This window comes from Osmerus eperlanus, unplaced genomic scaffold, assembly GCF_963692335.1.
Source record: "Osmerus eperlanus unplaced genomic scaffold, fOsmEpe2.1 SCAFFOLD_229, whole genome shotgun sequence".
Classification (NCBI taxonomy): domain Eukaryota; kingdom Metazoa; phylum Chordata; class Actinopteri; order Osmeriformes; family Osmeridae; genus Osmerus; species Osmerus eperlanus.
The window spans coordinates 1-25,987 of record NW_026911553.1 but is presented as its reverse complement, the minus strand read 5'-3'; the positions used below and the strand labels follow the sequence as shown (position 1 = coordinate 25,987).

Here is a 25,987-nt window from a genome sequence, read left to right as displayed (position 1 = left end):
GAAGACCAGCACAATCCTTAGGGTTATTGGAAAACGGGTTTATTATTGCAAAAGTAGCATTTGTATGACTTGCAATTGTCAAGAAGTAAATCACTTTGTGCCGGAACATTCGTTGAGCTGGTGGGGCTCGTTTACAGACAGTAAATATCTCTTTCCAGTGCTCTCTCCCCTCCCGGGTGCTCACGAGCACCCCCCCCCTCTCCCCCCCAACCTCCCTCAGACAAACACATCTGGATAAACAGCCTCGTGAAACAATTGTCTTTTCTCTCAGAGAAGATTAGTACACTTTCAGTGACTAGGTCACTTATGGGCGTGTGCAACTCCTAGGAGTTAGTCGAAAACGCTCGTCGCTCCGCTCCTACGGCTCCCGGGGGGGGGGGGGGGGGGGGGGGGCGAACACCACGGCGACGAACGCCACGGCGACCTGGGGGGGGGAGGGTGTTGCCGGGAGCGGTTCGGCCCTTGGGCGGAAACGCGCCCGCTTCACCCGTCGTACGGTTCCATTCCGAACGGAAAGGAGAACGAAACGTTAAGTGCTTCGTTCGTCACATATAAGGATATAGTCAAAATCTATTTATATTAAATTTGTGCGAAGCAGTAATGCGTGAAACAAGTGTTGTAAAAAAAAAAAAAAGAAGAAAAAAAAAGTCGTTCTCGGGCCGTAACAGTAAAAGTATAAAATCAAAAGCGAATTAAAACAGTCCTGCCGCTCCGTGACAGGTAACACTTGTTCGGAATACTCGGAAGGCGTGGGTTTGTGTAGGGAGCTGTGCACACAGCGCGTGTTCTGTCCCTGCCGAGTCATAGGGGTGTGATGTAGCAGTCTGCGGCCTGCTGTGGTGGGGGGGTGTGCTCCTGCTGTTCCTGCTGCTGTTTCATGATCTGCCGGACCTCGTCCTCCAGCTCCGGGGGGATGATGAGCTGGTCGTCCGGGTCGGGCTGCGCCGGGGCGTTGAAGTAGCCGCCCTGCTTCCTGACGGGGGCGTCGGCCGCCTCCTCGATCCGGTCCTGGCTCCGCCCCTCGCACGCCACCGAGCCGTTGCCCCGCCCCTTCCGGCCCAGGGTGGAGGTCTTGGCCGCCCCTGGCCACGCCTCTCCGCCGGGCGGACACGGGTCTGGCTCGCCGGCGCTGCCCCCCCGGCTTCCTGTGTGCCCGGCCTCAGAGGGCGCGGGGTCGTGCCTGGGTGGAGGCGGGGCCGGGCTAGCAGGGGGGCGACGGCCGGGAGGGAGGTGGGCGGGGCTCCCCGGGGGAGCGGCGGAGGGGGCCCGGGGCGGGGAGGCCGGGTCGGGGGTTGGGGGGGGCTGGTCGCGGGCGCGCCGGCAGTGCACGTCGGCCTCCACCTCCACGCGGCTGCCGTTGGAGAACACGCCGGCGATGGGCTCCTCGTCCTCGCTGTCCAGCCCGTTGTCGGACAGCGCCCCCGAGAACTGCCTCTGGAACGGCGCCCCTCCGCCCCCTGGCGGCGTCGCCCCGCCCCGCGGCCCCGGGCAGGCGTGCAGGGGCTCTCCGTGGGCCGCCGGCTCGTCCGAGGAGGCGGTGGAGCCCACCTCGCTGCTCATCTCCGACGCGCTCACCTCGCTGCTCAGCTCGCTGCCTAGCCCGGAGGAGGAGGGGGGGGCGGCGGGGGGCAGGAGGCCGTCGGAGGGCGGGTAGGGGGGGTGCGAGGCGTGGGGGCCGTGCGGGGCCGGGCCCGGGCTGGGGGGCGGCGGCGGGGGCTCGCAGTAGGAGCAGCAGTCCTGGGTGATGCTCAGCTGCACCACCACGGCGCCCAGGCTGTCGGCGCAGCCGTAGCTCTGCGCCAGCGTCACCAGCTTCTTGGCGGCCGCCAGGGCGTCCGGGACGTTCCGCACGGCCTCCACCGCCTCGCCGGGGGACAGCGCGTCCCACAGGCCCCGGCTGCCCAGCAGGAAGAACTCGTCCTGGGGGGTGAGGGTTACCGTGGAGATGTGGGGCCGCGGGGTCACGGCGGGGCACAGGAAGGAGTAGCCCATGATGCGGGTGGAGTCGGTCACGCCGTTGACCTTGTTGTCCTGAAAAAAAGAGGAGGAACGGCTATTAACCCTTGTGTTATCTTCGGGTCATTCTGACCCATCAGTCATTGTGACCCACCGTCGTATTGCGACAACTTTACCGCATACAAAAACAAAGTGAAGCATTTTCTTTTAACCGTTGGGCTGTCTCACACCCCCCACATTGCCACGGTTACAAGAAAATTATTTTTATTTGTTTTTGTATTGGGTAAAATTTGGTAAACACAACGATGGTTTGTTATGAACACACACATTCTAAAATAACTTGGATGGATACAAATCTACCAGCGCACACGCATACAAGATGATTTTCTTTTGCCCCCATTAGAAAACACCAAAAACAATTGAGATAGAACAGCTATTGTTACAAAGTACAAAATGTGTAGTGCAAATGTAAGCAGTTGCCATAACATGGTACTTGGAACTTGACAAAATGGACCTCACATGGAACAATACATGCAGAGGTCCTTATGTGACAGGACAAAAATAGACAAAAATAGCACGTGCAATTTTCAGTTTGTGCACATGCTCTTTGTAAAAAAAAAATATATATATATATATATATATATTATTTTATTATTATATATTATTATTTTATTTTACATCAATATTCACAATATGTTCAAATTTTACATCGTCGTAATTTTTGGGCCTATATTATCGCTGATATTCAGGGGGTCAGATGGCTGAGGGGTTAGGGAGTCGGGCTATTAATCAGAAGGTTGTTGGTTCGATTCCCGGCCGTGCCAAACTGACGTTGTGTCCTTGGGCAAGGCACTTCACCCTACTTGCCTCGGGGGAATGTCCCTGTACTTACTGTAAGTCGCTCTGGATAAGAGCGTCTGCTAAATGACTAAATGTAAGTGTAATATGCCCAGCCCTACAGCACACACCTCTTAAGTAATTCCTAAAACCCTTTAGATGGACACAACTATTACTATACACACACACACACACACGCGCTTCCTAAGTACGTCTTCCAGCTCAGCAGGATGAGCTCCCTCACACCTCTGTGACGATGGCGTTGTGCTGGCGTATCCTCCGGTACTCGCCCTCCTGCCGGACGGTGTGTGCGCTGGAGAGCGGGAGGGCCCTGCCGTCCCGGCACAGCACCGCCTGGCACTTGCCCACGTTGGCCGCGGCCAGGGTGAAGCAGCCTGCGTGGGCGGGGGCGGGGCCGGCCGGGGTCACCGGGTCGTGGCGGATGTGGCAGAGGGCCGCCGAGCCGCCCAGCCTCTGACCTGCCGTGCCCAGTTTCCTGGGGTGAGGACGGCAGGGCAACGTTACTGATGGGCGTGCGCGTGTGTGAGAGCGTGTGTGAGTAAGTAGGTTGTGTAAGAGATTGAGTGTGTGTGTGTGAGTAAGTAGGTTGTGTAAGTGAGTGACTGAGTGTGTGTGTCAGTAAGTAGGTTGTGTAAGAGAGTGAGAGTGTGTGTGTGTGTGTGAGTAAGTAGGCTGTGTAAGTGAGTGAGAGTGTGTGTGTGTGTGTGAGTAAGTAGGTTGTATAAGAAATTGAGTGAGTGTGTGTGTGCGCGTGTGAGAGTGTGTGTGAGAGTAAGTGAGGGTGTGTGTGAGTAAGTAGGTTGTGTAAGAGAGTGAGTGTGTGTGTGTGTGTGTGTGAGAGTGTGTGTGAGAGGAAGTGAGTGCGTGTGTGAGAGGAAGTAGGCTGTGTAAGCGAGCGTGTGTACCTGTGCATGGTGAGGAAGGTGTTGGTCAGGTAGTCCTCCCCCCCCCCGCTCCTGTGCTGCTCCTCGGCCAGCACGTCTCCCATGGTGCACTGCAGCAGGCCGGGCACCTCGCCGTTCCGGTCGCCGTCGAACACCCCGTACAGAGCCTCGCGCCCGCCGCGGAACCCGTCCAGCGTCAGGGCCGCCACGCACAGCCTGGGACACACACACACGCGCACGCACACACAGTCAGCTAAACCGGCACCACACATGCAGGGAGAACGAGGGGCTGAGAGAGTGAGCCGGGGAGAGGCGCGGGGGGGGGGGCGTACTTGTTCTTGACCCCCGAGGCCTCGGTGTAGCCGTGGCTCCAGACGGCGGGGGCTCCGGGCCCCTCGCTGGCCCCCAGGGAGGATGGAGAGGGGTCCACGCGGAAACAGCGGATATTACTGCAGGGGGACAAGGGGGGGAGCGGTTAAGAGGGGGACGGATGGAGAGAGTCGACATGGGAGGATGCAATGTCAGTGTGTATAGTAGCGTTTCGCACAGTGTATATGCGTGTGGGCGTGTGTGCGTCGCCGTCCGTACTTGAGCAGCTCCAGGCTCTTGTGGTCCAGGCTCAGGCGAGGGTTGCCCGTCAGGTCCAGCTCCTGCAGCTTGGGAGGCAGAGTCTCGGGAAGAGACACCTCCGTCAGCTCATTACAGCTCAGGTCCACACACTGGAGAGAGAGAGAGAGAGAGAGAGAGAGAGAGAGAGGGGAAGAGAGAGAGAGAGAGAGGCAGAGAGAGAGAGGCAGAGAGAGAGACAGAGAGAGAGAGAGAGGCAGAGAGAGAGAGAGAGAGAGAGAGAAGGAGAGGTCAGCACAGAAAGACAGTAGAGTCCATGCCTGGCAGACTGAGGCTAGACTGGGGTGACTCATCTAAGAACAGAGGTGGGGATTAGAGGATATCTGTTATGAGATTAGAGGGGATCTTCTGACCTGGAGAGAGGGATGGAAAGAGGGAGAGAGAGAGAGAGAGAGAGAGAGAGAGAGAGAGAGCAAGCACAAGGCTTAACCGTTGGCCACGCACAGGACTTGACCCCCTTCCTCCTATCGACTGACCCCCGGTCGCCCTGCCAGTGGCGGCCGTAGCGAGCCCTCCCTAATGAGCCGTGTGTGGCTGAGGCAGACCTTGACGTGGGCCAGCTGCAGGGCCTCGGGGAAGGTGCTGATGCCGTTGGAGTGGGCGGCCAGCGTGTGCATGCGGGGGCAGCTCAGGATGGTGGTGGGCACCGAGCGCAGGCGGTTGCCGCTCAGGTCCAGCTCCTCCAGCTGCTCCAGGCGGGCCATCTTGCTGCACAGCCAACGACACGGGGGGGGGGGGGGGGGGGAAACGGGGTCGTCAGGGGACAGGACTGAGGCGCGCGTGTGTGTGTGTGTGTGCGCGCGCGTGAGAATGGGAGTGAGGAAGACGACGAGAGAGAGAGAGACCAAGACAGAGAGAGAGACACAGCAAGAGAGAGACATATAGCAAGACAGAGAGAGAGAGAGTGAGGGAGAGACAGAGAGAGAGACACAGCAAGAGAGAGAGAGACAGAGAGAGATACAGCAAGAGAGAGAGAGAGAGAGAGAGAGAGAGAGAGAGAGAGAGAGAGACACACACACAGGGAGAGATGTTTACCTGGCCGGGAAGACCAGCAGCTGGTTGTACGCCAGGTGGAGCACGCGGAGGTGGGCGTGTCCGGTCAGCAGCGACACGCTCTTGTCCGTCAGGCCGTTGTTGGTCAGATACAGCTCCTGCAGGCTGCTGAAGCTCTCCTCCGATTGGCTGGCCGGGGGGATGCTCTCCAGCTTATTGGCCGAAGCGTTGAGATAGCGCAAGCTGCCGAGAAGACACAAGGACATTTGAGACCGGGTTCCTCCCGAAACGTCAACATTCCGGCCAACGAGGCCGCCCGTAGGGGGGGGGCGGGGCGACGGCTGGACGCGTCTTCACCTCTGGGCTTTGATGAAGAGGTTGTGGGGCAGCTCCGTGAGCTGGTTGTGCTGGACGTCCAGCACCTCCAGGTGAGAGCGCTCCACGCGCTCGGGGAGGCGGCGGAGGCGGTTCCAGCCCAGCAGCAGCTTCCTCAGGCTGCCTCCGCTCAGCAACCTGGGGGGGGGGGGAAGAGGACACGGACACCAAGTCAGGAGAGCACGAGGGGGACTGGGACTGGCAGGGTGTGAAGGGGCAGATTTGGGGGTGGGGTTTGGAATCCTGCCTGCGTGCCTCTCCCTGCACTTTGGTCCTCCTCCGGCGCTCGCATCACGACAGGGACGTCGTGTGTGCGCGTTGCTTACCGTACAGGCAGCTCAGAGATGGAGTTGTGACTGACGTCCAGCACCTCCAGCTTGCCGCTGTCGCACACCCAGGCAGGGACGGACTCCAGCTTGTTCCTGCAACGCAAGACGGCTCACGGTCAAACCGGGAGGTCGGGGGGGGGGTCTCAGACCGGCGGGTCGGCACGGGTTTGTGACGGAGGAAGGAGATTCTCACCTGGACGCGTCCAGGAGGGTGAGGCATTCTGGGATAGGGTCCACCTCCAGCTCTGTCAGCTCTGAAACGGGATGAGTACGATTACTCAAATCGCTCGTGACGTTTGTGGATTTTTAACAGATGCTGAGCACCGAGCGTTTAGTTTGGCGGTGCACGCAAAGTCTGTCAGATAATCCGGGGCTAGAAGCGAACGGGTGTAACAGCATTGCAGCACAGGCACTGTTCAGCCTGTGTTTACAGGACACAGTGCAACAACAACATCATCATCAGAAGCGCATAACGCTACTTCTAGTTTCTTTTTCCGTTTTTTTTTAAGTGCGCGTGTGCGTACGCCGGCGTTTTCCTCCTCCTGTTACCCAACAAACCCCCCTGCCCCCCCCCCCCTTCTAAATGTTCAGTGTGTGCGTGCGTGTGTGTATGTGTGTGTGCGCGCGCGAGCCCACCGTTGTGCGCCGCGTGCAGACTCTTGAGCGCGTGGCCGGCCACTCGGAGGCGCGCGAGGGCGTTCCTGTCGCAGCGCAGCAGCTCCAGCCTGGAGAGGGCGCGCACGTCCAGCGCCCGGAGCCCGGCGTCCCTCACGTCCAGCTGGGCCACGTGACTCAGGAGGCCGGCCTCGCCCGCCACCACGCCCTGGAGGGGGTTCAGCCTGCAGGGGACACGCGACACACGCGACACAAATGCAGTGTTGTTAACACACGTTGTTGTTTGTAATAGGGGACAGGTGAGATGACGAATGCACGCGTCGAGGATATCCAAAAGGAGTGGCATTGTCTGAATGAAATGTCAGCGTTCTGCTTCTCCACCTGAGGGGATTTCCAGCGTCCAGCATCGGGAGCCGTCGGTCATCACCGTTCATGTATACGACCGATGTGTTTGATGCAATTCTTTACTAGAGCTCACAATTGTTTACAAGAGCATCGAGTTCCTCACAGGCTGTCAATCCTGCCCTCAAAGTGCACCAAATGGATTTATTTAACTTTAAAATGTTCTTACGGGTCAGCATGCCCCCCCCAGACCCCCTGGAGGGTTAGAAGTCGTCCCCTCCACCCCGCCATAGTCACGCAAAATCTCGTCCGGCGTACCTGAGGTCAATATGCCGGGCGGGCAGCCACTGAAGGCCGCTCATGTCCAGGACGGAGAGCTGGTTCCCGGCCAGGCAGAGTCGCTCCACCCCGCGGAGGTTCTCCAGGGCCGGGGGGACGCAGGCCAAGCGGTTGAAGGACAGGCCCAGGTAGGTGAGGGCCTCCAGGGAGCCCAGCGCCGCAGGCAGGGAGCTCAGGGCGTTCCCGTCCAGAAGGAGGGTCTGGAGGCTGGAGGGGAAGACACAACACACACACACACACACACACACACTGGGTTACTATTGCACTCTCTTTGTATGCTTTATCCTGTTTAAAACATGGAACTGGGTCTTACGAAAAACCACGATCAAATTCTACAATATATATATATTTTTTTTAAGGGCATAATCTTCTAAATCCTATTACAAAATGTCTGAGATCAGCTTTGTTTCCCCCGTCGGTGGGTTTACATCCGATTAAGCTCGTTCTGTAAACGACATGGCTACACAACAACACCAAATCCATAAATACATCTGGCCCACACGCGTGTAATCCCCATGTTATGGGTCCTATGACGTATATTCTGCAGTATCTACATAAACACTCAGTGCCGATTCCCCTGAGCGCTGACAGCTCGAATATGTGAAAATAAACAGACTGAGGCAGGCTGACACATCTCTCCTTTCAGAAACGTCTACTGTGGGCCGCGGTCAGCCTGTTCCTCTCAGGACGGGAGCGCTTCTCATTTCTCCACCTCTGACCTCCCCCCCCCCCCCCCCCCCCCGTGACCCCCCTCACTTATGCATGGCACCCAGGGCCGAGGGCAGGCAGGACAGACGGTTGCCGGACAGGTTGAGTTCCGTCAGCGAGGCGATGTCGCACAGCGCCGCGGGGAACTCCCGCAGGCGGTTGTTGGAGAGGTTGAGGCTGCGTAGCTTGCAGAACCTGCCGGAGAAGCACAAGCACACGGAGGCCGAGTTAGGGAGGGGTTGGGCGCTCTCATCTCTCCTTAGCCTAAAATGTGTGGAAGATTTTATCTCGAGTGTATAACCTCAAGTTACCCAACAAACCCCCCTGCCCCCCCCCCCCCCCACCCACCCACCCCTTCTGTGAGAGCAACACAGCAGAGGTTGTTGAAACCTGTCAACGATCGCACAGCATTCGGGAGATTGTTGCGTGGATACGGCCACGCCTTTTGTCCTGTTGCTATTTGGCAACACGTGTGTGTGTGAGTGTGTGTGTGCGGGGGGGATTCCTGGTCTTCCCAGGGCTGAGTGAGCCGGGTCACTGAGGGGACGGCGTGATAGGCCGTGCCCGGACCCGCGTCTTTTCCGAGGGAAAGCCAAACATTCCTAAGCCCCCCCACCCCTCCAACCCCCCCCCCCCCCCCCGGGAAGCTGGTGTTTACGGAGGAACAATGGAAGCACAGAGCTGTTCCCATCACAGGCACGAGAGCCAACGAAAGAAGAGCCGGAGAGAGAGTGAGAGAGAGAGGGGGGTGGGGGAGGGGCTCGGAGGAAAAGACAGAGGGATGAGGGAGGGAGGGGAGGAAAAAGAGAGAGAGAGCGAGATAACGGGGGAGGTGTCCTGACAGATTGTGACGAGCCAGGGGAATGACGTGTACGCCGAGATAGCACGGTGAGGTCTGCAGGGAGAACGTTCCGGCGTAAAGGCACACCGGAGCGGGGTAACGATCGGCTTCTTTTGGTCTCTGCGGCAACGTAGCTCCCTGGGGGCGCCAGCTCCGCCCCAGTCAGGAGCTAGCTGGAGTTTCGCGGTTCTGCCGATAAGACGCTGGCCCGAGTCTGAAACACGACTGGTCTGCCAAGCCGGGGGTCGGGGGCCGGGGCTGGATGATGTCGAGCTGTCACCCTTCTCCTCGGAGTCGTTCCCGGAGGCGGTTCTCGCCCTCTCGTCGACCGTTCGGCTTCTTTCTCAAGCTTTTTTCTTTTTCCCTTTGTTTATCTTCTGTTCCCTTCTCTCCCCCCGAATCCAATGCTACATCACAGACCATATGGTTGTTTCTCAACAGAGAGGCTGTCGATGGACATGAAACCTTAAGAAAACCCCCTCCCTCCACACACACAGCCACCATTTGCATCATCTTACTACTTGACTGAGATGGACAAATGGAGAGAGACAGAGAGAGAGAGAGAGAGAGAGAGACAGAGGAGGAGAGAGATGAGGAGAGGAAAAAGACGAGACGGGCGGACTGGACAGCGAGGCGGATGGAGAGAGGGCCCCCCGGACCTGGTGAGGTGCGCGAGGCCCCTGTGCGGCGACAGGAAGTTGTGCTTGAGGTTGAGGTGGGTCAGGTCGTGGCTGTAGAACAGCTTGGGGGGCAGCTCCTCCAGGCTGCAGCAGGACAGGTCCACGGAGCTCACCCGCTGGGACGCCATCTGAAGGGGGAGGGGGCAGGGGGGTTAGACGCCGACCACACACACACACAGACGCACGCTTGCGCGACGCCAAACGGCGCCAACGTCTTATCCCAACTCGATTAAACGTCGCCCTTTCTAAATGTGCCGGGACAATTGCGCATCGATTTCCCAGTGGGAGCTTTGCTAAAACTGACATGGACATGTTCCAGCCTAACCCCAAGCCCCCCCCCCCCCCCCCCCCCCCCACACACACACACACACACACACACACACACACACACACACACACACACACACACACACACACACACCTTGGCCGCGTGTCGGTGCCAGCGCAGGTGCTCGGTGTAGGAGCTGTAGCTGACGTAGTACGTCTGACTCTGGGTTCCGGCCGAGCTGAAGGCCAAGCAGTGACTGTGTCTCCTCACCTCCTCCACCTTGGAACCGGCACAGCACACGGCAGAGGCATCTTAACCGTAGGCGGGCCTACCACCACCACCACCCCCACCCTGTCCCGCCTGGGCGCTCCCCGGTCGGCCTTACCTTTCCCCCGACGAGGGGCAGGATGTGCATCTTGCCCGTGTGGGCGTGCTTGACGGAGGACACGAACAGGCAGGTGCCGCTCAGGGTGACCTGGCGCCGCGACCAGCGGCTCACCGGGAGGGCCAGCTTGCCCTTGCGCACGTTGAACACGCCCGACAGCTGCACGCGCTCGGAGCTGCCCGCGCTGCGGGGCTTACCTGGGGGGGGGGGGGGGGGGGGAGAGAAAGAGAGGAAAGAAGGTGAAAGGGGAGAGAGAGAGCGAGGCAGAAAGAGAGGTAGAGAAGAGAGAGCGTGCGTGTGTGTGTGCGAGAGAGAGGGAGAGAGAGAGGCAGGCTTTAGTGACAGGTCGTGGTTTAGGCTACATCCTGACCCTGAGCTAGAGGCCAAGGTTAGTGACAGATTCCTCGAACCCAGAGGAAGGGTGAGGCACAGGCATTCGAGATAGAACTAACTTCGCTGGCTTTGACATTACCAAGTGTTCCTTTGCTATAGGATATAGCATGAGTAGTTCGGTAATGTAATATATTCTAACATGCACGTAACATAGTTGGCAAACTTTGTATTACTACAAAATCCCCCAAACAAAATCATACAATATATAACAATGTGAATTGGACAGTGCACCTGAGAACTACCAAACTAAGGAAGGCACAGGGAATTTGACTGCAGACCAGCCATGAGGTCTGTATTAGCTTAACACAACAGACAGCTTAAAAAAGGTCTGTGTTCATGTTGGTACTTAGGAAAAGGAGTGGACTTTTCCTTTTGAGGAAGGGAAAAAATTAAAAGGAAAACCTCCACACGAATCACCCTTTTCAGAGAGATTGCGGGTGAGGGAACTACCGTTACGTAAGCGAATCACATTAGCCTGGGGGGGGTTGAGAGCGAGAGAGCGAGCCTGATCCCTCGTTCCAGCGTGATTTGTCCATGTTAACCCCTCGGTGGCACCCAAACCCCCCCGGCTCCCCAGACGTTTACGAGCCACAGCCTCGTTGAGCAAGCGCAGGCCACGGCCGCGGGACGACAGGCAGAACGACAACCTCTGGGTGATGTCCATCTGAAAACGCAGCAACGGTGCCCAGTAAGGTCTAGAGACCATAACCAACAGGGGCCTGTTTGGAAACGGCCATCCCTTTAAGAGGGAAAGGTGAGCAGAGGAGGAGGACCTTTGGGTCCCCATCAATAATGGAGGCTGGACGAAAAATGACAGGAAAGAGAGCGAGAGAGAGTGCCGGGGCTCCGCGCGAGTGGAGACAACCCGTGGCGTCTGTGGTAGAATCTGTGGAATGCGGGGACGGTCTTGAGTAACGATCCATTCCAGGAGAGATAACCGCCTTGGGTTGCGTTTTGGAGAAATCGGAGCCGAGAGCAAAGCTCTCGCGAGCGCGTTTTCTTTTCGGACGAAAGGGATTGGCATCTGGGGGGAAGTGGTGACACTTTTCTCTCGGGTGTTGATAAACGCTCTCTGCGCCCTTCTCGGCCTCTCGTCCTTATCGCTCGCAGACAGACCAGGCGGAAGGGGAAGACTCCAGCTTTAGACTCAGGCTAGCGAGCCGTTTCGAATCAGATTAGCTTCTCGTTACGTAACAGTTACGGCACTGGCACCGCCGCGCCTTCGCAGTGTTCCACACGGGAAGAGCCGGACTCATCCCATGTGCGTGCGCGCGAGCCACCGAATTCCAACGGGCTTTTTTACACGAGGGGGCCCCGAACCAATTAGTAAGCCGAGCGCATCGGAGCCCCCCCCCCCCCCCGCGAATTCAAACAAAAACTTTGCCACCGCCTCCCTGCCAACCAACCGGCAAGCCTGCAACTCACAAACACACAAGCCATCTGACACCGCCCCCCCCCCCCTCCCCTGTTCCTGGGAGCATGAGGTCATCGCAAACAATACCCCTTAGATTGGCGGGTCCTTATTAGCATGTCCTGGTCCCCTATGGGTGTATCACACTGGGATTGCTCCAAGCAAACAAACACAAACTCCATTCAACGCAGTCAATCGTCACATGGTGCAAGCTGTCACTCGATCAAACTATATATATTTCTGTGGGAATTTGACATGAATTCACTTTGTTTGAACAAAGTTGCCGTTGTAATAGACACTTTATTACACCAAAAGAGAAAGAAATGCTACCGCTATTGCAACGCAACTGAAATCTCTGGACATTTTCCAGGATTCTTCCCATTTTTTTTGCGACTGTGTTGACACAGCAAAGACCGGTCAAGCCTGTAGCTTCTTGATAGTGTTGTGTAATCCCTGTCACGATCCTCATCGCCTAGCCTACATGGCTCGGGGAACAAGGATTGAGCCCCTCAAGACCAATGGTCCATTCGTGTTGTAGCTATCGTATTGGTTGCCGGAGTAGCATTATGCTAAATTATAGCCTATGTATATAGGCAGCGTGGAATGCATCCTGTGAAAACCCCATATCCTGTCACAGGGTGGAGACCTAGGCATGGGCAGTATGTACATACATACATGACTTTTCCTTCTCCTCCACCTATTCCTTGACGTGGGAGGGGGGGGGGGAATATCCTGTCCCAGCCGCGGTTCTCTGTGAACGTTTCCTGTCTGAGATGGGGCACACATTCCAGTGTCCTCGCCCAAGTCTCACTCCACCATGTCTGAGAACGTACCCCCCCCCCCTCTGGCCTCTTCAAACATCAACTCCTCTGTCTTACCTATTCCAGGCCTCTCTTGGGATTTTCATTCCCACATATTCACCCGGGTTTATGTCGGTGGAGGTCAGGAACTCGATGCCTGTGGATCTCCAGCCAGGCCTTCGCCGACCTCCAATAACTCCTCAACCTCCTCCGCAAACTGTCCTTTCTGGAAGGAGAGCGCGTTAGGCTTTTTTGGGCCCTGACGGATAAGCACGATGAGTACGCCCTACCGGCGGGCCCGTTCACCTTGAGGGTGCAGCAATGACCTCTGGGTATTGCAGTTCCTGGCCCAAGGGGAGGCTGTGTCTGTCGTTGTCTCGGGTGGATCGGAAAGCCTGAGGAGGTGAAATCTGAGTTCTACAGAGGTCACTTTTCTCTCCAAGTCAGCAGTCTGAAAGTGTGTGTGTGTGTGTCTGTGCCATCCCCATACAGAAGCCAAACTGCACTTTTGCGGAGGGGGGGGGGGGCAATCTGCTGACTCAAATTCCTCTGACTGGCAACTATCAGCAGCTGGTCATTACAACAAATGCTCAATAACATCCCACATACACATAAACACACACACACACAAACCAACACAGGCCTAAAGCATATGCCAATGAAAGCAGGCCGGCGGAACTTTTCGACGCGGGAATAGGAAGCCCGGGGGGTGGGAGGCTGCGGGTGAGGCCGTGCCTCTGAAATGGGAAGCGGGCTCGATTAGAGGGCCTCTTGTCCTTTGTGTTCCTCGCCGCCTGTCCTCTTCCTCTAAAATCACACGATCGCTTCTCCTTCTTGCTCGGCCCCCGTCCCTCTGACGCAACGCGCGCGTCTCTGGCGCCAGTGGCGCCGCTCTGCTATGTTCTCTCATGCCGTGGATTCCATCCCCCCCCTGCGCGCCCCCCCCAGGCCTGTCTTTCCCTGGGCTTTCTCCCTGGTCGATGGGGCGTGCTGGCCGGAACGTGGGCCCCCCAGCTCACAGCAGCACAGCTCCGCGCCAGGCTTTGTAGCCCTGTCATGCTCATGTGTGGGAGCAAAAGGATGAGGGGAGGAGGGAGGGGAGCTGGGAGGGAGGGATGGAAGAGATTGAAGGAGGGAGGCTTGGGAGAGATTGAGGGAGGTCTGGGAACTGGCTTTGTCGCTTCCAATTCTTGGAGCGCAAAAATAAGGGACGGGCATTCCTTTATGGTTGACTATCGAAACACACAGGCACGCGCACACACTCTCACAAGCCACGGACGTGGCATTAGTCCCTCTCACTATTGAAAGAATAAATAAACCCGGGCCGTCCCATGTGCTGTGCTCTCCGCGTGACTCGTTTGTCCATCACCCACATCTGTGTTGACGTGGTGGAAACAAGGTCAAACCCCAAATCTCCTGTTGTGTTAATCCCATCACAGATCGAGGCCAGCTCTGGCCTCTTGGGCTTTGTTGACATTGTGCGTCGTCTCCTCGCGGAAAAACACGACGACAGAGACGCCCCCCCCCCCCGTCCCCCTCAAAACAACAACAACAACAACACCACCACCACCACCACCCCAACACACTGCATTCACAGTAGCTGACGCGTGGCGAGAGCGCACACACACCTGTAGCCTCTCGATGGGTCTCCCTATTCACAGTGTGGGGGGGTGGTGAAGGCACAACACCGGTCTTTGTCTCGGCAGTCGACAATTGAATATTCTTTTTCGTTCCCGCAGTTGGACTGACCACACGCGCGCACAATGGGGGGCAGTCACGGTGTACTCAACAGTGGAGTGGATTGGGGGGGCGGGGGGGGGGGGGGGTTGAGTGGAGGTGAACCGAACGGAGCCCCCGCCAGCCGACGGCTTCCGGGGCGGGGCGCGGCTCCGCCGGGGTGAACGCGCCCGGGGATTGCGAAAGAATCCGGTCCGACCCGCCAAGCCTGCGTCCCTGGCTAAACAGGAGCCCCTGTGGCTAAACTTCCACCGCATCGCTAACCCGGTTTTTTTCCCTACATGGGGGCTGGTCAAGAAGAGACACCCGTCACGTGATCCGTCTCGAAAAGCACCCAGCTCCCTGACGGCATTCCATTAGCCTGAGTTAACCTCCCACCTGTTCAGATGGAGAGAAAAAAAAAAAAAAAAAAAAAACAACCACCGCTAGCGCATGCCGTGTTACTCACCTGCATAGAAGCGAATCAGACAGCCTAGCTCTGGGTTCATCCCCTCCTCCAGCACCCTCCACGGGTCCTCAAAGCCCAGGCTGGAGAGGTAGTCGTTCTGGATCCGCAGGGGCCTCTCGTCATCTTCCAGCCTCCGCACCGCCCCCCCGTGCAGCTGGACGTAGAGGCCCGGGGAGGGAGCCTCCGTCGGGGGGTCGGGCCACCCACCTAGCTCCCCTGGGTCCCCGTGTGCAGCCGCCATGCCTAATATGGGCTTAGCGGAGAGGGTCGAGGTGCCGCGGTCACCGGGGGCCACAGTCGGGCAGGGGGCGTCCCCGCCGCTCCCGGTCCCGTCGTCCTCCGGTGTTCCCTCCGTTCTGGTCCCGCCGGGGGACTCTGCAAACGGTGTGTCCAGCCGCTGGGAGAAAGCAGGGGTTCGGGCGGCGCCATCGAGGTCCACTTCGTCCGAGGAGCTCTCGAACGGGTCCGGTTCTCGGGTGGCACTGTCAAAGTTGGGGCTCAGCGCCAACGCGTCCGCCGTCGAGGGCAAAGCGTCGCTCAGGGAGTCCGGTTGCTCACTGGACTTTGGGCCTCCGGGGCTCAAATCGTCATAGGTGCTGCTCTCCATGTCCGAGCCTGAATATAATCCATAACTGTCCCCTCCACTCAGCCCCAAGTCAGCGACCTCATTATCATTGAGACACGCTTCAGAAGACGAGTTGCTTGGTATCTTATCATACAATAAACTATCAGAAATCCTATTTGAGTCCTGATAATACTGGTTATGGTTGTTGTTGGTAGGTAGTACGTCATTAGAACGAACTGGTCGGTTGTCCTCCAACGGGTAGGGGTCTGACACAGGGAGTAATGACTTGACACAGCTACCTTCAGAATCACATTGTTGATTATCAACAAACATTTCGTCACGGTTTCCATTCAAATCAACACAAGCACTTGCTTTATGAGTCATACGCAAGACTGTTCCGCTTTTACCCCCCGCTATCTGCCCTAGCCGACAGGCCATTTCTTCGGCAGTGGTGTCCAGCGTGCAGAGCACCGGCCTCGGATGGGAGGGGTTGAGACTGTCGTGGACGTGAATACACCCCCGTTGGTGGTCCGCTCGCATCCATGCCTTGTCGGAAGAATAAAGTTGGTGCTTCTGCCGTAGTAAAGTCTTTCTGTCCAAACTGAGAGTGTTTAGAGGTGAGGCCGAATGAGTGGGATTCGCCACTCCAGCCGCGGAAACTTTTGATGATCCAACCGAAAGATTCCTCTTGTGTCGTCGTCTTCTTGCCAATAAAGAGTTCACGCTGCTGTTGGTACTGACAGAAACGAGGTTGTAAATATTGGGTGATTTCCCTGTGATCATGTTGATATGAGCCGAACTTCCAGTGGCGTTAGCGACTTGGTTTAGGTATATCCCGTTTCTTATCGCAATGTGAAGTAGGGAGGTGGCGGCGAATCCTTTCCCCAAGAGTTTCGACTCTCCGCCCACGCCATTATCTTCCCCCGCCGTCGTAGTTCTTGTTTTAGCAGCGGCGAATTGAAACGGGGGTGTTCCACTTGGCTTAACGCATTCACCGCAAAGATCGGAGTCAGATACTCCTAGAGATGTTGTTGAAAGAGCATCCATCTCCTCCATCCTGTTTCCAGCAACTGCCATCGACCGCGCACTTTCCGTCCCACCACTACCGGAGAGCTAGCTAGCCCGGAGGCAGGTGAAACCCGGTATAGCTTCGCAGGCTAGTAGCTGGCTAGCTACGTTCACGCACACTTACTAAGTCCACAGCTCCAAAGTACAGATACAAAGTTAACGCCGAATCCTCATCCAGTTAGTGTTACATTCTTCCAATTCCTGTTGCCAGCTAACCGTGGTAAGCTAGCCAGCCCGACGGGGCAATTTGTTATTGGGACTTTTTGCCGGTCAGTTGTGCGGATGCTATCGATACCAGCGCGCCATTATGGAAGCTACAGTAGCCGCAACTGACTGCCATTGAAATGCGACTGCCTAGTGTGGTAATCATCACCAAGTCAAATAGAAAGGTGGAGTTGGCGATCTCATTGCATATTTAGATGAGGCAGAGTACACATTCCCTATGACGCGCGGAGACAAATGCGTATTATGAATATATCCTAGGATTGGGGATATGAACTAGTCCAAAAAAAGAAGCTTTGTGTATGTTGTTAGGTTTAGTTACTTCCTGCTAGAAAAGTCTGTGTTTTGTCTCCATGGACTCTGCTCACATAGACAATGGTCGCCTAGGGCCACCTAGTGGAAGAAATATAAAATATTTTTTTTTGCCAAATGCGAGACCACAAGGTATGTGCTTTCGTTAACCTAATATAAATACCGAACTTCGGTTTGCTACTACAGTGCCGTATGACAAGTGCATCAAAGGTGGCCAATATAAATTATGAAGCGACCCCTCTTTTCTAGATCCGTCAGTCACTCACTCATTCCCAAAGAGGGAAGGCTTTATCACTACTCACACTAGAGCAAGGACAAAGTGCATGGATCCAGTAGTGACAACCCCTCTCTTTCTTTCTCTCTTTCTCTCTCTCTTTCACTCCCTCTCTCTCTCTCTCTCTCTCTCTCTCTCTCTCTCTCTCTCTCATCTCTCTCTCTCTCTCTCTCTCTCTCTCTCTCTTCTCTCTCTCTCTCTCTCTCTCTCTCTCTCTCTCTCTCTCTGTGTTGTCTCCACCCCCAACACCATATTCCTACTTGCTTTAACTAGACTACATTGCGCTAAACAGTGCCTGTTAGGTTCCCAGTTCATTGAAGCTCAGTTGTAGGTAAGCCTGTTTTTGTTCTCATGCGTTTTTGTGCTCGTGTGACTGTTGTGCTATCCTTCTTTTGTGTTAATTCCCATCCAATGAAGTGGTAGTAATGTTAATTAACTCCAGGATAAAAAGGGTTGAGTGTTTTCAGACAGCTGTCTCAGTTGTGTTGGCTGGCCAATTCAGTACCACTTTGTGTCAGTTTCAATAGAGTGCCTAGCCAGACCCATCGTGGCCAATAAGATAAGGTTGCACAGAATGCACCCAAAGGGAAGCATTCAGACATAGTTTACAAACGCGAGAAAGAAGTGTTTGAGAGAAATCTATGAATAGAAGGAGGCAAAGAATTGGTGGAAATAAAATCATGGAAATGGAAATGGCTTTGACCCTAATGCGGTGGTGTAGAACAAGGAGAAAACAAGGAGTAGATGCTGGAAATCCTGATTGTTTGGCCTGGAAATGAGACGGGCACAGTGGATTGGTCGTCTCTATGTTCAGACACGTGGGTTTGCTATGGAGACAAATAGGTATTGGGTCCATCATGGTAATTTGGGATTATCGTGGCACTAATTCTCTGTTGGCTCTGTCTCAACTCCTATGGCGGAAACAGTTGACAGCTCTATTAGTCCTAAAGGAGGAATGAGGAGAAATGGGGGTCTAATCCATTTTTAGGATGCATTCCTTTTAAATGTGAGGTAAAAGCCCATAATTAGATGTGGCTTGCTAGTACGGTTCAAGGACTTCCTTTTCTGTATACTAAGCGCCACTTATATAATGTTGGTGTGTGAGTGTGTGAATGAGAGAGAGTGCAAGGCAGCGTTTAAGAGACAGAGAGAGAGAGAAGGTGGTTCTTTTCCTCTTGTTATTTCAAGATCAGAAGACCGCCAACAAATTTGCATTGCAGTGACGTCGTTGTGTGAATCCCGGCTGTAGTTAATATACATGTATGTGTGACAGAAATGTGTGAGAGGAAAACAGGGTCAGCGGAGTTAGTGTGATGCTCAGAGGAGCTGATGCAACATTGTCATGACATGCACATGAGCGAATGTCTTCGCCATAAAAATAGCGGGATTGACAGAAACAGCTATACGTATAGTTATTACACACAAAGATCACGCGGATTTGAACCCCATGCAGTATGTAAGATGAATTGATAAACATAAAAAGACATTCAAAGAATTCTGAAAAGGTTACAGTATTGACGTTTTCCACGATTTGTCAGACTGTCTAGTAGAGCATAGCTTGAGATAAGACAGGTGTATCTGTTGATTCTGGGTGCTGTTTCTAACTGCCACTCTTATGTTTGGAGCTGTGTGCGTAAGAGCTATTTATCTTACTGCTGGCGTCCCAGCTTGGCTGTTTTCCATTTGACCTTAGCACGAGGAACACCCACCGAGCCAGCCAACCAAGGCCTCTACAGACTCACTCCAACACCAGAACCATGACCTCAAAATGCCTACCAGCCTGTTCATCTTTCTTGCCTGTCTTCCAGCCCACCTCCCACCACCCCACTCTCTTTGCTAGAGACAGTTCAGGATGTTTAAGAGTGGGACTGTGGAGCTCTTGGCTGGCTCTGGCTACACCTCACGTCCAGGCCAATTGTACTGTGGCCGTTGTTTACTCTGCTCTGGTCACATGGTGAGGGTGAAGGTCAGGGCGGCTTCCAGAACCATCTCTCCCATAGACGTTCGCTTGCGCGTGTAATATGCGACCGCGTGTCCGTTCACAAACGCGGCACGAGAGACGAAATAAAGATACTGTAGGAAATCCCATTGCCTGAGCTTGGGTTCCCACAATTGAGACCACGTTACATGTAGGGAGAGGTAGGCTCGTAAAACTGGTACACGAGCAAACACAGAATTGCTTTCTGAAGGCTGTGAGGAAGAGCTGCAGGGTTGTGAAGATAAGAGAGGTTGGTGAGTGTGGGCGAGGAAGGAGCGGGCGAAGGAGGGAGGGAGGACTCTATAGGCATAGGCAATATGTCCTGATGACTCACCTACCGTAACAGGAACTAGAACTAAGGTCCCCATCAGGAACATAGGCCACGTTATACGTTATGCATTATACAGACATGTCCCACACACTTTTGAAACTTGACTTTTTGAAAACGATTGAATACCACCCCACACACACACTTTTTCTTTTTATTGAGACAAAGAAAAACGTCCGCATCCTCAGTTGTTCAAAAAAGTCGTCCCACCCACATTAGAAAACAAACCTACGCCCCTGGTCCCCACAAACCAAAATATATCTCTGACTGGACAAAATTAATTCCTCTTCTGTCACAATTATGGGCAGTCATAGTTAACTTTTGCTGAGTAAGCTGTAGGAAACAAAAACACAGTTCCTTATTCTTTATTAGACCTCTCTGTCAATATTCTATCACAGTGAATCTCCCTTTCTCCCCACACCCACTTACAGCAGACACTCATGTGACCGACAGACATGGCGGAGGGATACGGAATCGACTTGACCTACATCACGGAGCGCATCATCGCTGTATCCTTCCCCCAAGATAGTCCAGAGGAGACCTACATACAGGACCTGCGGGACATAACTGTCATGCTGAAGTCTAAACATGGACACAATTACATGGTGAGGGAAAGGCCGTTCTGCTTACCCAAAGCCTACCACCCCCCTCCCCCCTCATTGCCCTCTGCCCCTGCCTTAAAGGAGCCTACATATTGATGTTGTTCTCCATTCTCCAGGTCATCAACCTCTCAGAGAAGAATGAGCATCTCACTCAAATGAACCCAAAGGTAATCCCAATACCTGCTCTGAAATAGGGAGTCATCTGAGGGAGTCAGATGGCTGAGCGGTGAGGGAGTCGGGTTAGTAATCTTACGGTTGCCAGTTCGATTCCCAGCCATGCCAACTGATGTTGTGTCCTTGGGCAAGGCACTTAACCCTACTTGCTTCGGGGGGAATGTCCCTGTACTTACTGTAAGTCGCTCTGGATAAGAGCGTCTGCTAAATGACTAAATGTAAATGTAAATGAAATAAGTAGATATCGTCGCTGTGGCATGGGACAAGGCTAGCAGGTCTGTCGTTATTGCCACTCGTTGTAAGACTCTCAAGGGATGTCCTTTGAAAGAGAAAGGAGGTCAAGCAGACAGATTGAGTTGTGGTTGCGGTCCCATTTTGGTCACGACAGAGAGCCGGGAAAGGACACAGCCGGAGGACGTGAGATAACGACATTGACCGCCTCAATTGGGTCACGGTGTGTGTTCTCATCAGGTACTGAATCCGGGATGGCCTCTTCTCCTGGCTCCTTCTCTGGATCAAATGTGCAGCGTGTGTTCCACCATGGAGACCTGGCTCCAAACGAACCCTCAGCATGTGCTGGTGCTACACTGTAGGGTAAAACAAACTCACCCCCCCCCCCCCTTTCCACACATCTCTATGACCCATCCCTCGGCGGTGCCTTGTCTTTTCACGGACCTCACCTCGTATTGTTCTCTCTCTCTCTCTGTTCTCTTTCTCTCGGTCCTGTTCTTTTCATCCCTCTGCTTTTCTCTGTCCTCATTCCCACTCATTGTTGGAACCGTTCGGTGTTGTCTGTCTGCTGGTTGAACCGTCTGAATCCACCAACAGGGAGGCAGAGACAGGATTGGAGTTGTGGTGGCGTCTTATGTCCACTTCACCAACATATCTGCCAGGTACCTGACGCTGTCATTACAATACAGTACCTGAATCAGTCCATGCTCATGGAAACCTTTACTGTACATAACCCAGTTGATGCTAATGGAACTTTTGCTGTTCATAACCCAGTTTATACTAATGTAGACATACACCTAACACCCAAACAACAGACCTAACCTAGCTAGGCTAACGATACCCTTCCCACTTAACCCTTTGCAGTCATTTCTGTTCAATTGCTAGCGTTCCTGGTTCACATCCACTTCTTCGTTCAGGAATGTGAATTGGGGAGCTGTTATCGATTTACTGAAAATGCTCTACAAGAAAACACTCAGAAGATACACATATTGAATATAATCTGATATGACTCCTTAACGTGGATAACTTGGATAAGAGCGTCTGATAAATGACTAAATGTAATGTGATATGATATCACTGCTTTGCAAAGGGCAGGTCTGTTGGCTAAGGAGACTTTGAACTGGACTTGTGTTTAGTTTTGAGGCTAGGACCAGGTTGCAATTGAAAACTTTACGAGATGGTTAATACCCATAGGCTAAAATAAACTGTTTAGGACTGAACTGCAGTAACATTCGGACATGACCCCTTAAACTGTAATTGAATACCTACTGGAGGTTTCTCAACGCTATGCCAATAAAACGTGGTCCCATAGTTGTTCAGGTTATCTGTATTGATCTTATCTTTACTTATCTGTCTTCTCTAGCAGACAATGTTGTTGCTTTTGTCTCCTTGGAGAGTTGATCGTGTGTCCTCCACAGATCAGAGGTGTTTCTGTCAGTGAGGGATCATGGGAAGGGTGAAGAGATGGAGAGTAGATACATGTGTGTTGTCTCGTGATTACCTCCTGACTGTGTGTTGTGTCTTCCGCGTTGAGAAATTGTTGATTGTTAAACGCTGATAACATTGTTCTGTTCTTTCCGACACGGGTGTCAGCTCCTGTGTTGACCCCAGTGTGTGTGTGTGTGTGTGTGTGTGTGTGTGTAAAGAGTAGGTGTGTGTCTGTGAGAAAGAAAGAGACCCTAACCCTAAGAATACTTCCACAGTGTCTTCATATTACCTACATCTGGCATGACTTGTACCTGCCCACTGCTTGCTCTGTCATGCAATTTGTATGTGGAACAAGTCCAATGGAAAAACTGTTACAAAAAATATGTACGGAAATCCTTTGGGCAGTTTTCAAAGGGAAGTACATTGTGTACCCTGTCTAAAACATCAATGTTAGAGTGCTACAGAACAACTTTGATGTCTAAATATCTATGTTTGTGTGTGTGCGTGTTTCAGTGGAGAGCTGGGCCTGGACCACTTTGCAATGAGGAGGTTCTACAACAATAAAGTATCCTTGTTTATGACTCCCTCCCAGAAACGGTAAACATGAAATATGATTGGTTATCGGCATCCCAGTCATTCGAACTGTAAGTAAATGTACATTAATTCCAGGGGGCTAATAGTGTGTAGAAGACATTGGGTCTGTTCTACAGGCTGAATCATTCCTCTCCCCTCCATTCTCCCCTCCTCTCCTCAGATATGTGTGGATGCTGAGTGGTTTGTTGAGGGGCGTGATGAAGATGATCCCTTCCCCCCTCTTCCTCCTCTGTGTCGTTCTTCATGGGGTCCCCCGGCTGAGCCCTGCTGGAGGTTAGAAACCAATATTATGATCCTCCTCATCAGAATATTGTAAATTTAGCTACCTATCAATCCCAGTTGTGTGACACTGGGGTTAAAGATAAAGTGTGTGTGTTTGTGTGTTGCAGGATGTCGACTCTTCCTGAAAGTGTACCAGAGTCTGCAGGCAGTTTGCACCTCAGCAATCTAGTGAGGTTTAACCTTCAAGTATCGCACTCATTCTGTTCTCCACGTCATGTCATGTGACTGCTCGGACCGGCGTGTTAAACGTGATTGGTTGACCGCATGTTTCTCTGTGTCACAGTCACGTGCAAGGACCTCAGACAGACAGGATTTATTTTGTGCTACAGCCGGCCCAACTGCTCAAAGGTGACATTATGGTGGGTACTGTCTCCCATCCTTCTCACCTACCCAGAATTCCCAATCCCCCTTTCCAGAATATGACATAAATGCGCCTAGATGGACAGTGTGGGAGCTGGTCATACATGTATGTATGTACACATGTATCTCCACGAGACCTATGAACCTGCCATCAAAAGGTGTATAAACACGCACCTACAGTACTGCAGACCTGTATGCAGGTCAATGCCACAACTCAGGATTTTTTCTTCTTGTTGGTATCGCAGCATAGAGAGGGGTGGTTTGGAAGGGTCGATCAAGGTTATTGTGTAGGACCCGTCTTGAGGTAACACTGTGTTTTTTTTTTTTATCGCATCAGGTGGTTTGTTATCATAAAACCTCTCACATGGTCAGCCGTCAGGTCATCTTCCGGCTCCAGTTTCACACAGGCGTTATCCACGGACACACCCTCGTCCTCCCAAAGGAGGACCTCGACTGTGCCAGTGGAGGTAGCTGACGTTTTTTTCTAAACTCGTAGTCGTTTATATTTATTCTCCTCTTCGGATCATGTGCCCTGTTGTTGTTGGTGGGCCTAGACTATGCTCTCTCTCCCTCTCTCTCTCTCTCTCTCTCTCTCTCTCTCTCTCTCTCTCTCTCTCTCTCTCTCTCTCTCTCTCTCTCTCTCTCTCTCTCTCTCTCTCTCTCTCTCTCTCTCTCTCTCTCTCTCTCTCTCTGTCTGTCTGTCTGTCTGTCTGTCTGTCTCTCTATCTCTATCTCCCTCCCCCTCCCTCTCTCTCTCTCTCTCTCTCTCTCTCTCTCTCTCTCTCTCTCTCTCTCTCCTCTCTCTCTCTCCTCTCTCTCTCTCTCTCTCTCTCTCCTTCTCTCGCTCATTCTCCTATCTCTCTCGTGTAAATATTGTCGCAGACTAACCATGACCCCCTAATGAGGTGTGAAGGCAGGTGTGAAGTACACGAGGGAGAGATTGGGCCGTGACACTCCTAGCGGAGTGTTGTTGTGCCAGGCGATGTCAAGTTGCTCTCCTTCCCTCCCCTAACGCACACAGACCCCGGGTTTCCAGATGACGGCAGGGTGGAACTGGTGTTCTCCGAGAGCCCGGAGAAGATGGCAGGTATTCCGGCCGTTGCGCTGCATCATACTGTCCACTGCACCCACCCACCCACGCATGCGCACATACATGTACGCATGTACACATGGCTGGCACCTGGGGAATATTTTCTAACCTTAAACCCCCCCCCCCTCAAACACACACCCTTGAACATTTCCTGTCTTTCAATTCAACCAGAGCCGCAAAGCAGGCAATCACACATGAGCCAGACACCCAGTTAGACGGCTGCTTCAGAATAAGCGGGTTTTTTGGTCCGGCCACAGGGGGGCGCTGGAGGCCCAGCGTACTGACCCCCCCCCCCGTTGCTGGAGGAGACGAGGGTACGGCGGACAGCCACGCCACACACCTCCGTAACACACAGGACAGGAAACAATAAAGGATCCTATCACAAACACACATCACAGAGGAATGCAGATGTCTGTTTTCAAGGGGATAAACAGAGCAGGAACACACACAGATCCAGATTCAACTGGCCCAACAAAACACACCCTTACTCACGGATGCACAAACAGGCACACAAATCAATCCAGATGAAAACGTCTAAGACTTTAAAATGGAGTAAACGCAATACTTGGATCAGAACGAAAGCTGGGCATGTTGTCAAAACCCCCCAAAAAGAACGATTAATTTGTTCTCGTGAAGGTTCATATTTGTGGTATACCCTACCGGGGTAATTACACATAGACATTGACTTCAGAGATTTCAACACTTGAATATTTACTTGTTAGGTCATGATCCATCTCAATGTTGCCCTCCCATATTTGTTATTCTGTTGAGAGAGAGACAGTCGGTAAACATATTTTTAAAAACTCAGATCAGCTGATGTCACTGTGGTGTGTGGAGGCTTGCGTGTGTGTGCGCGTGTGTGTGTTTTCCCCTCAACGATGCAGGACTGTTGTATAACCAACACATGACTTAGGCTGTCTCTCTCTCTGCCTGTGTGTGTGTGTCTCTCTCTCTCTTTCTCTGGTCGTGGGTCGTTATCTTCGGAAGGAAGTGTTCTATGGCAGAACGAACCCTCGGTGACCGTCGATTACGACACCTTGGACCCCCGCGGTGCGACGCGATTCCTTTGAGAACATCTCCGACCAGGAAGCAGGTAAGATTGTCGGCTACGGAGCAGAGCTGCTCCTGTTCAAAGACGGTTCCCCCTTCCTCACCTCGGTGTGTCCAGACCTCCCGCGGCGTCCTCTATTAGAACAGGCTTTCACAGGTCAACGTTAGGTTAGACCTCATGCCGACCTAGGAGGACTCTTTGGAAACCTTTGTCGGATAACATCATGACCTCTACACCCCCCCCCCCTTCCCCCCCCCCCCTGCCTTTCCTGAACCGGCAAAAATGGCATCTGAGATTAGGTTTGCGTCCAGCGGGGGTTGGAATCTAGAGGGAATGGGAGGCGTGGCGTGGTCGGGTTTTCACGGTACGAGGCGTGAAGAGAACTTCCCAGGCACGCAAACCGGAGACAGGACAGTAGTCTGTGTGGCTTGTCTTTTTC

General features: G+C 53.6%; 2 protein-coding genes across 5 annotated transcripts; one reads left to right on the top strand and one right to left on the bottom strand.

Annotated features, from left to right (window-relative positions):
• Positions 1-25: 25 nt before the first annotated feature.
• LOC134016240 (PH domain leucine-rich repeat protein phosphatase 1-like) lies at positions 26-17,190 on the bottom strand. Of its 2 annotated transcripts, XM_062455635.1 has the most exons (17): positions 14,990-17,189; positions 10,201-10,397; positions 9,969-10,094; positions 9,527-9,675; positions 8,075-8,221; positions 7,298-7,525; positions 6,659-6,861; positions 6,216-6,276; positions 6,020-6,115; positions 5,676-5,831; positions 5,361-5,561; positions 4,871-5,033; positions 4,287-4,417; positions 4,031-4,147; positions 3,720-3,914; positions 3,040-3,289; positions 26-2,031 (listed from the first exon to the last, which is right to left on the bottom strand). In XM_062455635.1, the coding sequence occupies exons 1-17, from the start codon at positions 16,629-16,631 to the stop codon at positions 802-804; spliced, it is 5,292 nt and encodes a 1,763-aa protein (XP_062311619.1). In that variant the 5' UTR covers positions 16,632-17,189; the 3' UTR covers positions 26-801. The 2 variants fall into 2 exon arrangements, with proteins under 2 accessions (XP_062311619.1, XP_062311620.1); XM_062455636.1 differs by lacking the exon at positions 9,969-10,094 and having other exon boundaries at positions 14,990-17,190.
• A 503-nt stretch (positions 17,191-17,693) lies between these two features.
• Positions 17,694-25,590, top strand: LOC134016245 (tensin-3). 3 transcript variants are annotated; one of them, XM_062455644.1, is made up of 12 exons: positions 17,694-17,761; positions 20,168-20,341; positions 20,455-20,505; positions 20,984-21,106; positions 21,341-21,405; positions 22,685-22,768; positions 22,926-23,038; positions 23,155-23,215; positions 23,331-23,406; positions 23,745-23,874; positions 24,429-24,494; positions 25,489-25,590. In XM_062455644.1, exons 2-12 carry the CDS (start codon positions 20,192-20,194, stop codon positions 25,515-25,517), a joined length of 948 nt encoding a protein of 315 aa, XP_062311628.1. In that variant the 5' UTR covers positions 17,694-17,761; positions 20,168-20,191; the 3' UTR covers positions 25,518-25,590. The 3 variants fall into 3 exon arrangements, with proteins under 3 accessions (XP_062311628.1, XP_062311625.1, XP_062311627.1); XM_062455641.1 differs by having other exon boundaries at positions 25,485-25,590; XM_062455643.1 differs by having other exon boundaries at positions 17,713-17,761; positions 20,171-20,341; positions 25,485-25,590.
• The last annotated feature ends 397 nt before the right edge of the window (positions 25,591-25,987 follow it).